Source organism: Numida meleagris, chromosome 4, assembly GCF_002078875.1.
Source record: "Numida meleagris isolate 19003 breed g44 Domestic line chromosome 4, NumMel1.0, whole genome shotgun sequence".
NCBI lineage: Eukaryota > Metazoa > Chordata > Aves > Galliformes > Numididae > Numida > Numida meleagris.
In genome coordinates this window covers 24,049,033-24,061,621 of record NC_034412.1, presented here as the reverse complement: position 1 = coordinate 24,061,621, position 12,589 = coordinate 24,049,033, and the positions used below count along the sequence as shown (strand labels likewise).

The 12,589-nt window shown below is 36.8% G+C and overlaps 1 protein-coding gene across 7 annotated transcripts in view; it reads left to right on the top strand.

The window, feature by feature from the left end:
• The window catches only part of STAG1 (stromal antigen 1), a 167,965-nt gene that overhangs the window by 94,011 nt on the left and 61,365 nt on the right, over positions 1-12,589 (top strand). For all 7 annotated transcript variants that reach the window (XM_021394526.1, XM_021394524.1, XM_021394527.1 and 4 more), the window contains 3 exons: positions 926-1,077; positions 5,588-5,661; positions 8,910-9,033. In XM_021394526.1, coding sequence (XP_021250201.1) covers positions 926-1,077; positions 5,588-5,661; positions 8,910-9,033 — 350 coding nt within the window. The remainder of the gene's footprint in view (positions 1-925; positions 1,078-5,587; positions 5,662-8,909; positions 9,034-12,589) is intronic.

Genomic DNA, 12,589 nt, shown 5'->3' with positions numbered 1-12,589 from the left:
TCTTTTAGAGTTTCATTTGTTCTTTCTGAGGTCTTTGTTTTCAATTTTCCTTGTGCTAGCCAATTTGAATGAGAAATGATTCATTATAGCAAGGAACTAAGGTAAGAAGTTTATGTGGGTACTTCTAGACTTACAGGCTTTAAGCAATTGATAAGAGAGTTAATTATAAGAACAGTTTCACTTCTCCATTTGTATAATTGCTTGTTGATCTTGAGGACTTTGCGTATTTAGCCAGAGAGAATATGATTGTTAATTTTTTTTCTGTTTTCAGTGTTGTAAATTGTGACGTGCCATGTAACCACACAGAACATGTGGAAGATACTTACTAATGTTTTTCTTTAAAACTGAATTGAGACAGAAAAATATACATTAATGATATTGTATCCAGAAGGTTTGCCACCCTGTATAAAAGGACACTTGAAGTTCTAATCATATATTTATGCAGTCATACACTTGGCTTTAAAGCAGAGTCAGATTATCATTCAGAGATGCATTATTGTGGTCCTTTGTAAATTCATTAAGTCTCAGTAGTTAAGAATTGCTCACTGGTTAAGATTTACACTTAATGTGGAGGCATCTGTAATGACACTTCTCAGTAGAGAAAGGCCTGTAACTCCACAGTAACTGGCTTCATGATATGCACTGATCCCATGGATTCATATGCTTGCTCAATGACGTTATGCACTTAGAACTTGCAGAAAGGGTAAATAACATTTCCTGGAGCTCAATTTGGTACATATACTCTGATTTCTGATCTTTAGGTCAGCCGAGTGACCCTGGTATTGCTTGGGTGGGAAGTGCCTATCCAGATGGTTCTGTATCAGGGTCAGGATGGTTATTTTCTGTGAGTATGGATCTGCTTGAGGCAATATTTTTGAGCTCTGACTGCTGGTTAAGAGTCATATTCTGTCTTTTGCTTTTGCAGCTATGAAGCTTATGACTGCTCTTGTGAATGTTGCCTTAAACCTGAGCATTCATCAGGATAATACACAGAGGCAGTACGAAGCTGAGAGAAACAAAATGATTGGCAAAAGAGCTAATGAAAGATTGGAGCTGCTGCTTCAGAAAAGAAAAGAGGCAAGTGAAAAGATGGGTTTTTTTGTTTGTTTCCTGGCTCATGGGCACTCCCTCCAACGGAAAGTCTGGGATGGTTTGTGACTTCAGTTGTGAGAAATGAGGGATTTGTTCTGCTGTGGTGTTTGTGTGATCTCAAGCATGTTACAAAGGTTGCACTTCTGAATTTTATATCACCACATACAGTTGAGTTTGTGCTCTATCTGCATTCACAAGATAATTTCTACTCTCTGTCTCATATGCGTGACCAGCCAGGGAGAAATCTAGTCTCAAGTTATATATAGTAAGTTATTGCAGTTATGCAAAGTAGCTTTGAAAAGAGTCTCTTTTAGTCCATCACTATGCTGCCCATTTCCCCAATAAGCACTGTGATTATTATGTAGTGTCTTGTTATCACTTCTTTTTATAGCTACTTTTGAAAAACACTGGAGTCGGGGCTGTAGTGCTTGGTCTCGGGGAGCAGCTAGGGAGACATTAATATCACTTCTAGCAAATATCAGTCTGCCACTAGGTGATCAAAACCATTAGAAGGATGCTGTAATCATCCCTCAATAAAATACATCCTAGGAAATTCAGTTTTAGAGTTACATTTAAAAAAAAAAAATTCTAGAAGTGATAAGAAGCAAAACGTGGACACAGAAACAGCCAGAATCTGTAAAGATGCCATGCAAAACTCATGAGTATATATGACTTAGATTTAAATTTATTATTTTTAATATATTAGTTTCGAATACATTTCCTCCACCCCTGTTTTTCTCTGTGGGCAATTAAGGATGTCTTGAGTTCCTTACCTGTGTATACCTTGGATTCTTTTAGGTATAACTTCTGATTTTCAATTCCTTGACTTTACAGTCTTAGTCTGGGGGATAATTGCACTTATGCATTTTTAATTGTATTTTAACCCTGTGATCCACAGCACAATTTTCTTTTGATTTTATAATTCTCAAAAATAGTTCATTAATACACAAAGCAGGAACCACTTGTGCTGAAACTGAAAGGAAAACACTTTAAATGAAGCATGTCAGTCATAAAGCATTTCAAAAAGCAGAGTAGCTTAGCTAAAACAGCTGGTAAACAGTTTTTATCCCACATTTGTTGATTGTTGCTTGAATTTACTGGAGGATGAAGTAGCTATTTAGGCCCATGAACCTTGTTCAGTATCTACCTTGGTGCCTGTGGGACAACCTTTGTACTTGTTCATCAACATTTCTTTTCAGTAACTTTTGGGGATGCAGTGTATAACTGCTCTGGGGAGATCTTGAAGCACTGATGCCCGGCACAGGGCAGTGAAACCCTGAAGGAAGAATAAAGGTTAAACATTTGCCTGACTTTACCTCTTAACATGTCTCTCTTTTCTCTGCTCCTGAAAACTAGTACAGTATTGCATAGGAGTAAGCCAGAGAGGAGTGGTGATGACTGAGTATGCATGTTAGTAAACATAGGAGAGGAAGCTGAATTAAAAAGAATTGTGAGGTTTAGATGGCGTAATGGCCCAGTGTGAGAATTCATAGCATAATGCTGTTTATTTCCTTCGCTTAAATGTGCTGAATTTACAGTAGTATTCTGTGCCATCACTTTCTTAGTTGATTCTTTTGATGCAGTGCCATCATAATAAAAGCTCATAAGCACCTTCATCAGCATACATTTATCCTCCTGAAGTTATACAGGGACAGTTTGCATTCTAAGTGTGGGAAATTAATTAGAAGTAGAGAAGATGGAATGCTTTCTCTGAAGTGTTTCATTCTCATATCATCTTCTACATATCTGATGTGAAGGTAGGGCTTAAAGGTCTCTTCTTGTCAATGAGATTTTCAAACTGGATGAGGTTTGTATTATAAACAGCCAAAAAACAGAAAAAGTTGTGCTTTAATTGCTGCCAGTAGTCATTCAAATTTATACTTCTCATACATATCTTTTTGAGTCTCCCAAAATGCTTGCAGAGTCAACGGGAGAATGTTTCCCTTATTTTTGCTTAGGTTAGAGAGGGGTATTGTTAAATCACTTTTGCATTGTTAAGAGCAGGAATCATAAGGCTGTTCTCTCTCAGGGTGCTTGAAATTAAGCATTCAACTTCAGGTACGTGATGTAGAAAAGCTGAAATTACAAAAACCAATTGCTGTTATGGAGAAAATCAAAATTTGTGAAAGAGTTTTTAATTTATTATTAATGCTGAAATACACTTGGGTATTGTATCTTTTAAATATTAGAACACTAAAAATTCTGCAGAAATTGGGCAGGCTGGGAATCTTCACTGACCATCCCAGTCCCAATTCTGTTGAAGTTAACATTATCTTAGTGGTAGGTTACACATTTGTAGGTGAGCATACAAAAGTTGGCATTAATAATCCAGATGCTGACCTCCATTTGTTCACACTAGTGCCTTGGTTTGTGTCTGGGAGATGGAAAACAATTCACAAGTCTTACAAAGTACTTTTGAACTTTATCTCAGGACGGTATGTCTTGCCCAGTTATAGGCTTGTTGAAGTAAAACGGATCTTGCTTGGAACTACCAATACTCTGATTCTCCAATGCCAGCTCTGCCCCAGCAACTGGATCCCTGTACCTCATGTATTGCTGATAAAGTATTGTATTCACAGGGAGCTGTCATTCCATGTAGAAAAGTAGGAGAGAGTGAACCATCTATTCAGTCTCCTCATCTCTGCTGTTTAGTCATTGCAGATTCTCAATTTTGCTTTCAAAGAAATAAAGTATATTTTTCTTCAGCATCTCAACCTTTTCATGGCTCAAAAACTCCATCCCACCTCTTCCCAGTGGTGTGTTTTTTCCACTGATTCAGCCTTGAAGTTCTCAGGGAGTTTTGCTTTTCCCTTTCAGACCCTCCATATCTTTAACAGTCCTTCTGAGGTTCTTGTTTATTCTCATCCATTCCACAGTCCGTGCTAGGTTGTGTCAAGCCCCACATTTGTGTGGATGTTTGTCTGCCTCTGACGTCAACCAAAATAGGAGTGATTAGAAATTCTCTCTCCCTTTAGAGTTATGTGTTACTGAGAGAGCATTGGTCTGTGTGTATTTGGGTTGAGTTTGGCCTCTCTGAGAAGCCATGCCTAAATAAAATTGTTCTGCGTACTAGCCCTTTGGTGTACTCATTGCTGGAAGGCACCCAATTTATTACTTTTACATAATCTTTTTTTACTGTGAAATTAATTCATTTTTCAGGTATTTGATAGTTTAATCATAACCTTCAGTTTTCCCATTTGCAAAATTGAGGCTGCATCTCCCTATGTTTTAGAAATCTGTGAGGTTTCATTTACTGAATATTGCAAGATCTTATCTGAAAGGTAGTGTAGAAATATTTATAAACATGGCTTGAAAAATATAAACCCTTAGGGGAAAGTGTTTCTGAGCTCATGCTATACAGGAAGTCAAAACAGCTGATAATAATTGTGCCTCTGGATTTAAGATTTTTTCTATGTTAAATGTATGTGTCCACGATTACACAGTTTTTGTTATTAGGTGCATATGGGCAGTCTGTACTACCAATGTTGTAGTTTTTATACTGAAAATACGAAGATTTTATATTAGAATTTGTTGTTATATTATGCTTTGACATTGAGAAACACCTTGGTGGGGGAAAGATGACTTGGAGTGTTGTAGCACTTCTACTCCAAAAATTGTTTGTATAAAATTGGCATCATCTTATTTAACAAAGCTGTCTTTTGATGTAATCAAATCATCTATATGTAGAATAGCACAAAAGCGGACAGCATGAGAAGACTTTAGTTGATTCCAGGGTATTCTTTAAGGATTTGTTAACAGATCCATTGACAAAAAGAAATCTTTTGGTAGTACTTAACAGGCGCATTCATATTAGAGAGGAGCTATTAAGGAATTAAAAAAAAAAAAACATTTTTACCTCTCAAAGCGCTGTTAGCGCTGTTTTGTTTTGGAGCTTGATTTGGTTTTGTTGTTTTGCAGTCTTAAGATTTGGGACTGAGTGTCTGCAATGTTAAGTGCCCATGCTGTCTCTGGAACTCTTCCTCATTCAGAAATTGGATTACTGTGGGCAGTGAAGTTAAAGCAACTTACACTCATGCTTGAGATTGAGCACGTGCTTAAGTACTTTCCTTAAGTAGAGCATCCAGTTTTTCAAGGGGAGGCTTCCTAGTCCATAACTGCACTGCTCAGTAACCAGCTTCATTTTTGAGCTGCCTTTCTTACACAGTTCTACCTGTTTGACTGCTTTACTGCTGACGTTACTGAACATGTGGTGTCTATGTGCCTGAATTTCTGTAGCAAAAAAAGAGTAATGACCTCAAAGGACTAATTTGAAACTAAATTCATTGATGTTTGTGGTGAATGTTAACTTTCTTCCATTAAGGAACTGTATACGTATGTATGCAAATGCAATACATCGGCTGGAAAAGTAAAAAGTGATGAATTTACTAATACCTTTAATTAAGTGATCTTTTGAGGTCTTCTAATTCTTCCCAATAACTAATTGTAGAATATTGAATTATAATGAGCAGTCATATTTTATTTATTTATTTTACAGCTGCAAGAAAACCAAGATGAAATTGAAAATATGATGAACTCTATTTTTAAAGGCATATTTGTTCATAGATACCGGTAAGAAACTGTGTGCTACAGTATGCTTTGCTAGAAAAGTGTAATCATAATTAATGCCAACAACAATTTCTACGCAGATTTTTCTTCTCATGTGATATTCTAGATGACACAAAAGCAGTATCAAAATAACTGAAGTCCTGGAAGAAAATCTAAGTGTTACCCTCCCAGTAGTTGCACAGTAGATCTGTCCACACAACTTGAATTCAGTAAAACTGCTTTTAGGAGTTGTGGAAGACATGTGATTTGACTCCTTGACTTCTAAAAAGATAAGTTGTCTGCTGTGGGAGCATAAACATTACGTATCTTAAGAAAAATCATGCTCGCTGTGTATCGTAACACGGCAGATTTGGTTGTTGGGTACCTCTATCTTGCATTTCCCTTTGTATATCTTAAGTGTAAACAGCAATTTCTGATGTTTCCATAATATATGCATTGCCCAGAGCTAAAACTTTATTTTAGGCTTTTTTCCCTCTTTAAAAACTATGTTAAGGCACTGGAAAACCTTAATTCCAGTCAACATGTAGTTTCTGCTTATTAATTGTTTTGGATGTTTATAACAGGAGCGTTAATGAGTAATTGTAATGTTAACACATCACATTTTTTTAATAGTTCATATGCATATGTCTTGTGAACAGAAAGAAGCATCAAGTTATATATTTATGTGCATGTGTGTGCACTCCTGTTCATTCTAGCATGACACAAACCAGTAGATACGGACTATTCGGTGCTGTTTTGGAGTACGGTTTATCAGAACACATTAGTCTTCCTGGATAGATTCAGGGTTGTTTTGCATCTGCAGCGTATTGATGAAACCGGCTTTTTAAATGTTAATTGGCTTATTGCAGTCAAAAGATAAAATTCAACAAAGCTGAACTATGCAATTAACCCTTTAGATTTAAATTCTGGTTTAAAATATCATCTATGAAAACTTCTGGACAAATTGCAGAAAGTAAGAAAAAAGTAAGTGAGAAGAGGTTTAGCACGCAAAGAGGAACGTATAATTAAGGTGTCGAATTGTCCTGTCTCTAGCTACTTGAGACTGTTCTGCTGATTTTCCATGCCTCAGGTGTGAATTTTTTCTCATATATAGTTATACTGAAGATTTTAATTTTTTATTATGAAAAATCTATAAGTATTTGAATTGCTTTATTCTTTCTGTCTTCCTGTCAGTCTTTTTTTCTTTCTTGGGGTGAAAGTTTATTATATTGCCTAGGAGTCCCTGAGAACCGTTTGAGAGGAGGATCAGTTTTTCACTGTCTGCCTAGGGTGGCACGAATGCATTCTTACAGAAAAGATAAATTTTCCTGACTTTTTCTGGCTGTGCTGCCTGACTAAATAGCTTTTGACACTTGAGTTCTTCTATAGGTTGCCGTAAAATCCTTCCAAAATGTTTCAGTTATCAAATTTATAAGGTGGTGAAATAACTTTATGGTCTCTGCGTTCTCCATAACAAATGCAATTTTCATAGTGCAAAGCCTTGGATGTAATAATTTATTTAGTACATTCACCCTTACAGCATTTAAAATCTGCTTGAGAATTCCCTGGTAGGAACAGCTTTTTTAATGAGTTATTCTGCTTGTAATGCAGCTTATCTACACTGTGGATTGACAGTTACCTTCCAGTTTCTAGGGTTGTAGTACAGCTGTCTTCAGGGAGCTTAGGCAGACCAGTTACAATGATTCTGTTTGGAAGCTGGTAAGAGCAGTATGTTTTACATTGGACAGGCAATGATAGTGATCTGGTGGCACACCTAGAGATTTGCTAATAGCACTCATATAGTCTTTAAATGCATGTTAGATGCTGTTATTTCAGTACAGTCTCCTCCCTATGATATGAAATATAATGAGAAAAACACATACTTGACTGTCAAAATGTATTTTCTGGTTGTGTGTGATACTGTGATTGTTTGACATGTCCGTGTAGGAACTGTGTTTTTCACCTTAGGTGTCTGGAAGGTCATACAAAGTATGACACCTAGTGATATGGAGCAGTGTGAAGATTGGAAGTACATAGGCAGATACAGTATGAGTAGTATAACAGTTTTGTTACACTTTACTGTGTGAACTTATGCAATAAGTACCTCTAGCATAAGTTTGAGAACACGTTATTTACATTTCATGGAATTGAAGTCTTCAGAAATAATGCAGTTGCTCTTACATAGCAATTATTCTCTTGCTTGAAGCTTGAGGTGTATCGCTTTCATAAATTACATTTTGGTTTGGGGCTCTGGTGCTGCTTTAGAATGAAATCAATGCTTATTACTTTTCCAAAAAGATTTTTTAAAAAGGCAAAACAAACACCAGAATGGGGGTCTCAGTTATAAGTAAGGCCAGTGTTTGCAAAGCACTAGGCACTCCCTTCTTCAGCACATTACCCTTTTATTATAGCTGAAATTTGGAGCTGTGAAACAGTGCCAGCTGGAACGGCACAAGCAATTTCTCATAGTAACAGATGTCTGAAAGATGAAATTACCAAAGGGCCAGATGGCCCCAGTCCCTTTTCCCGTTGTTTGACTGTCGTTCATTATTAGTAAATATGCCATGCTCTGTGTCAATCAGGCAGGAAAGTGCCAATCAGATTGAAGTCATTTCCATCCCTGAACTGTTTAGGTGATCTCTCCAGACAGTTTCCTGCTGCCCTACCTCAATAAGCAGCTGATAAATCTGTCTGAGATGTGTCTTTGCCTCTTCCATCACTTGCCACAGTTAGAATGTAGAAAAATTAAGAAAAAATGGAAGAAATTAAAGGATAAAAGGTTAAAGGAAGAAAAAAGGTTAAAATATGTACAGTTCTCTAGATTTTTGTAGAAGGGCTTTTGTATGCTAGATTAAGCAAGTAACCAAATTCCGTTCTCCCCTTTTGCCAGTCTCCTTTGGTTACACCAAATAACTTTTCCTACCTGACACTCTGGACCTCTAGCTGGAGAGAGTCAAACCTGTTCAGCAAATCAAGGTGACAGTGTTTCAGAAATTATTACTGAGAAGAAGTTTGTAGCATTTGGATTCATAATTTTGTTTGAAAAGAGGGACGAAAAAGAGTAATAGACTAAGAAGCAAACTAGAGTGAGAATTTTTTGAGATAATGGCAACGTATCTGAATGCGAAGATATTGAGGTGATTAGATATGTCAGTGAGTAAGGACAGTGACAAGCTGTCAAACCCAAGTAAAAGCAAAATATAGTTATAGCAAAGGGAACGAGAGGTAAATGGTACGTTTGTAATCTGTTGGTTTTTTTTTTTTCTATCTAGTGATGCTATTGCTGAGATTAGAGCTGTCTGTATTGAAGAAATTGGTGTCTGGATGAAAATGTACAGTGATGCCTTCCTGAATGATAGTTATTTAAAATATGTTGGTTGGACACTACATGACAGGGTAAGTATTTTGTGTTACTGTACACAGCAGTGTGTGCTGTCTTCTACTGCCTAAGACATATTTAGTATATAATCTTTGATTTATTAAAAAGGTAATTCTTTTTTATTGTTGGCCATTTATCTTTCAACCAGCATCTTTTAATGTATTCACTTAAATCAGGATACAGTCATCCTGAATCACCTGCTTATTTGTGTGGTTTTTATTTTTCGGTCTGTATTAGATTATCTTAACAGATTTTTTTTCTGTGCTGCTTTTCTTTTTATTAAAAGAGAAGTTGTCTTGTCAGATCATTCCTGAGAACCTTTGTATCTGAAACAGAATAGAAAAGGAATTTCCGGATGACTCTTCCATTGACTTTAACCAATAGTTAGAGAAAAGGCACCCAGAAATCTCTGGATCTCAGAGTTAACCCAACAGACCTCATTGGCTCCACAACCAGTGGAATTCCTAGTAAATCTTTACTATTAAACCTATTCCTAGTAAACCTTTACTATTTTAGGTTTTTAGGCGTTTCAGCTATGGCCACCTTTAAGGGACATTTTTCTACCCTTCTTGAAGCATTCTTCCGTTCTGTCTGGCAATGTAGAGTTTTTCAACTCTACCTCTTGTTGCCAGCTTAGAAGAGCACCGAGGGTTGTTTGAGTTCATCTTGGAATACCTTTCTTACATGAGAGATTCAAGATAGCTTTGTATTCAAAAAAACGTTGAAAGATTTGGTTAAAGTGAAAAAGATATTGATCTGGTGGTTATTTCCTAACTGACTGCTGTTCTTTTGTACTGAAAATTTGAACAAAGTGCTTCTTGTTGGTACAAAGCGTAGGTACTGGTTCATTCCTGCAAGAGTAGCGCTTTCCTAATGCTAATAGATCAAGGCTTTGCGCTGCTAACTGTATGTTTTTTTTTTCCCTACACCAGGCTGCAAATGAGACTAGACATCCTCCCACTCTCACTCAAACCACTAGAAATACTTGTTTTACTCTAAACTGTTTTGCTTGCGGTGTCCAAGAAAAACAGATGAGACCTACATAGAGTGTTGAAGTGCTCGTTAAATCCTGGCATCATTATGGTTTAGACTACTCTTTTTTTCTGTAGTGGAGCTGCTGGAAAAATGCAAAGTTTGCAAATTTGTTCTGATGACTCACATAGCAAGTAGCTTACATGTTTCTTTAAAAAGGTGATTTCTTCAGTAACTCTGTACAGTTTGTTAATGTTAAGGATATCACTTTGGCACTCTTCTTGCTTTTTGAATAATAGAAAAAGGTTGTGTTACTGATTATTCTTTTGCTTTAGCTGTAGCTGACAAGGATCTGCATCTCCTCTTGACTTGGACCAGAGCGTACATGCTAAGAGTAGCCTTTATGCTTTGGGAACACCAGACAGGCAGTGGCTTTCTCCTCTAAACCTGTGGTTTCCAAACTTTACTCTAGAGACACTACACTACATTTGAGTTTGCACGCCTAAAATCAACAGTAGCATTTTTGGAGCACGCTCTAATCTGAGCAAAACGTTTTCACAAAGTAGCTCTTCCCGTGGTAGTGCTGCACTTCACAGGTCTCAGTGCCTTCTAGTATCTGTGAAGTCCAGCTATTTCTCACGTAACTCCCTATAACCATCTGTGAAATCTTGCCATTCCTCCAAGTGCTATCTGTGACTCATGTTTACTTCTCACTGTGTGATCTGTTGCATTCAGCATTTTCTCATGTCGTGTCCAATAGTTTCTCACATCCTCTGGTTAGCTTAACCTCAGGCCAGGGTCTAGGCATGTGTCTGAAACATCAACACATATTGTACCTCAGCTATCCTAAAATTAATGTGTCGTTTCATACTAGACAAATTCTGAATTACAGTGTTGCAGTTTTAAAAAAAGAAAAAAAGGGCATGTCCGTCTGGACCAAACACAGAGGAGCATCATCAGGCTACTCTTCTGTCTCTGCTGCTTGTAATAGTTATGGTTGCAGGCCTCTGGGGTGGCTTGGGTTTTCTACTAGCTCAGACTATTTAGTATCCCAATATGCATGCTAGGTGGTGTTTTCTAGTGATGTAGTGTATGATTACTTTATAGGATGAGACAGATAGTGAGCAGAATGGAAGTGTCAGAGGTATGTGAAGCTCATACCAAAGGATAAAAAGGAAGTGAATGGACAGAAGGAGACATTTTGAGGAGGGAAGTGCAATGGGAGGCACTTATTAAATAAAGATTGCATAGGAACCAGTTAAGAAATGCAAGCCCTCCAGAAGTACAAGATCTCTCAATAGCCTGGTTTTCATTGTCACTACCTGAAAGACTTAGTTCTAATTTAGGAAATGTTGTCAGTGTTAATCCTCTCCCTTTCCTGGATTTCAAATGAGCATATGTAGGGAGTTTCTAATTCTGCTGCTTTTTCCTTTGTGTGGATCTGGTAGCATGAGTTAAAAAATATATTAACCTGGAACACAACTGCATAAAAAAAATCACTTAATAAAAGGAGTTCAACTATGCAGTCTTAATTTGCTTCTGCTGAATTGATGCGTGGAACTGTTTTGAAGCAGTAATTGTGTCTCTGGGTACATAAACAGCTCTGGTTTCGGGAAAGCTGTATTAAAATGTTGACTAGAGCATGACTCACCCAGAGTAGTGTGGGTTATCCCAAACTGTTGGCATGTGGGGTGGATGTATTGCTTTTCACTTCATTAGCAATGGTAGCAATTTTGCTTTACTATTACAAGTGTCTAGAGGGTTATTTTAAAAAAAATAGGGAAAATATGAGAAATGTTATTTAACAGTGTTGATAAACATTTGATGTTTTTGCTTCAAATTATAATGTCAAATTACAAATAAAAGTATTAACAATTACTAATGTGAAGATACTCATGAAAAATAATGTTAGATAATTATTTATATAGTTTTATTATCTTTCCTATATTAAACTGCTTTCAGAGAAGAAGTATAGGAATGGCAGCATGACTGAAGTCAGAATTCTGCAGCAATCAAGTGTCCCAGAAATTGAAGGGGAGGGGGGGACACAACAATTTTTTAGTAAGAGGATACTGAGGAGAGACTGATCGTATCAGTTAGGATGGTGAGAATGCAGCTGTTTAGTCCATTGTTTACTTAGAAAATGACTTACTTCCCTTTCAGACTTCTTTTTTCTTTATGTAAAGCATAGATGTGACTACACAAAAGTAGGTGGGAAACTGATGCTCATTTTGTTGAATGGAATTACAGGTATTGCATGATTGCAAATACTCTCCTTCTTAGGTTGACATAACCTTCAACTCAGAATTGAAGAAAACCTGCCTAAAAGCCAATCTGGGAAATAATCTTGCTTGCTCCTCTGCTACTTAAGGTGGAGTCTGCGATGTATCTGTAGTATTTCCCGAAAAATTTCCTAAAATGCCCAAACTGTTGGTTTTTCCAGATCTTTCTGTGGCAGCTTGAATGCTTGGCTGTGTTTGTCACTAAATCTTTTTCCTTGCATAAGCTACAGAATCTATGTAAAATTTTATTATTTGTTTTCCTATTCATTGTGCACATAAAAAAAAGAGATGATTTCCTTCAAAGCAAAGTAACTTTTCT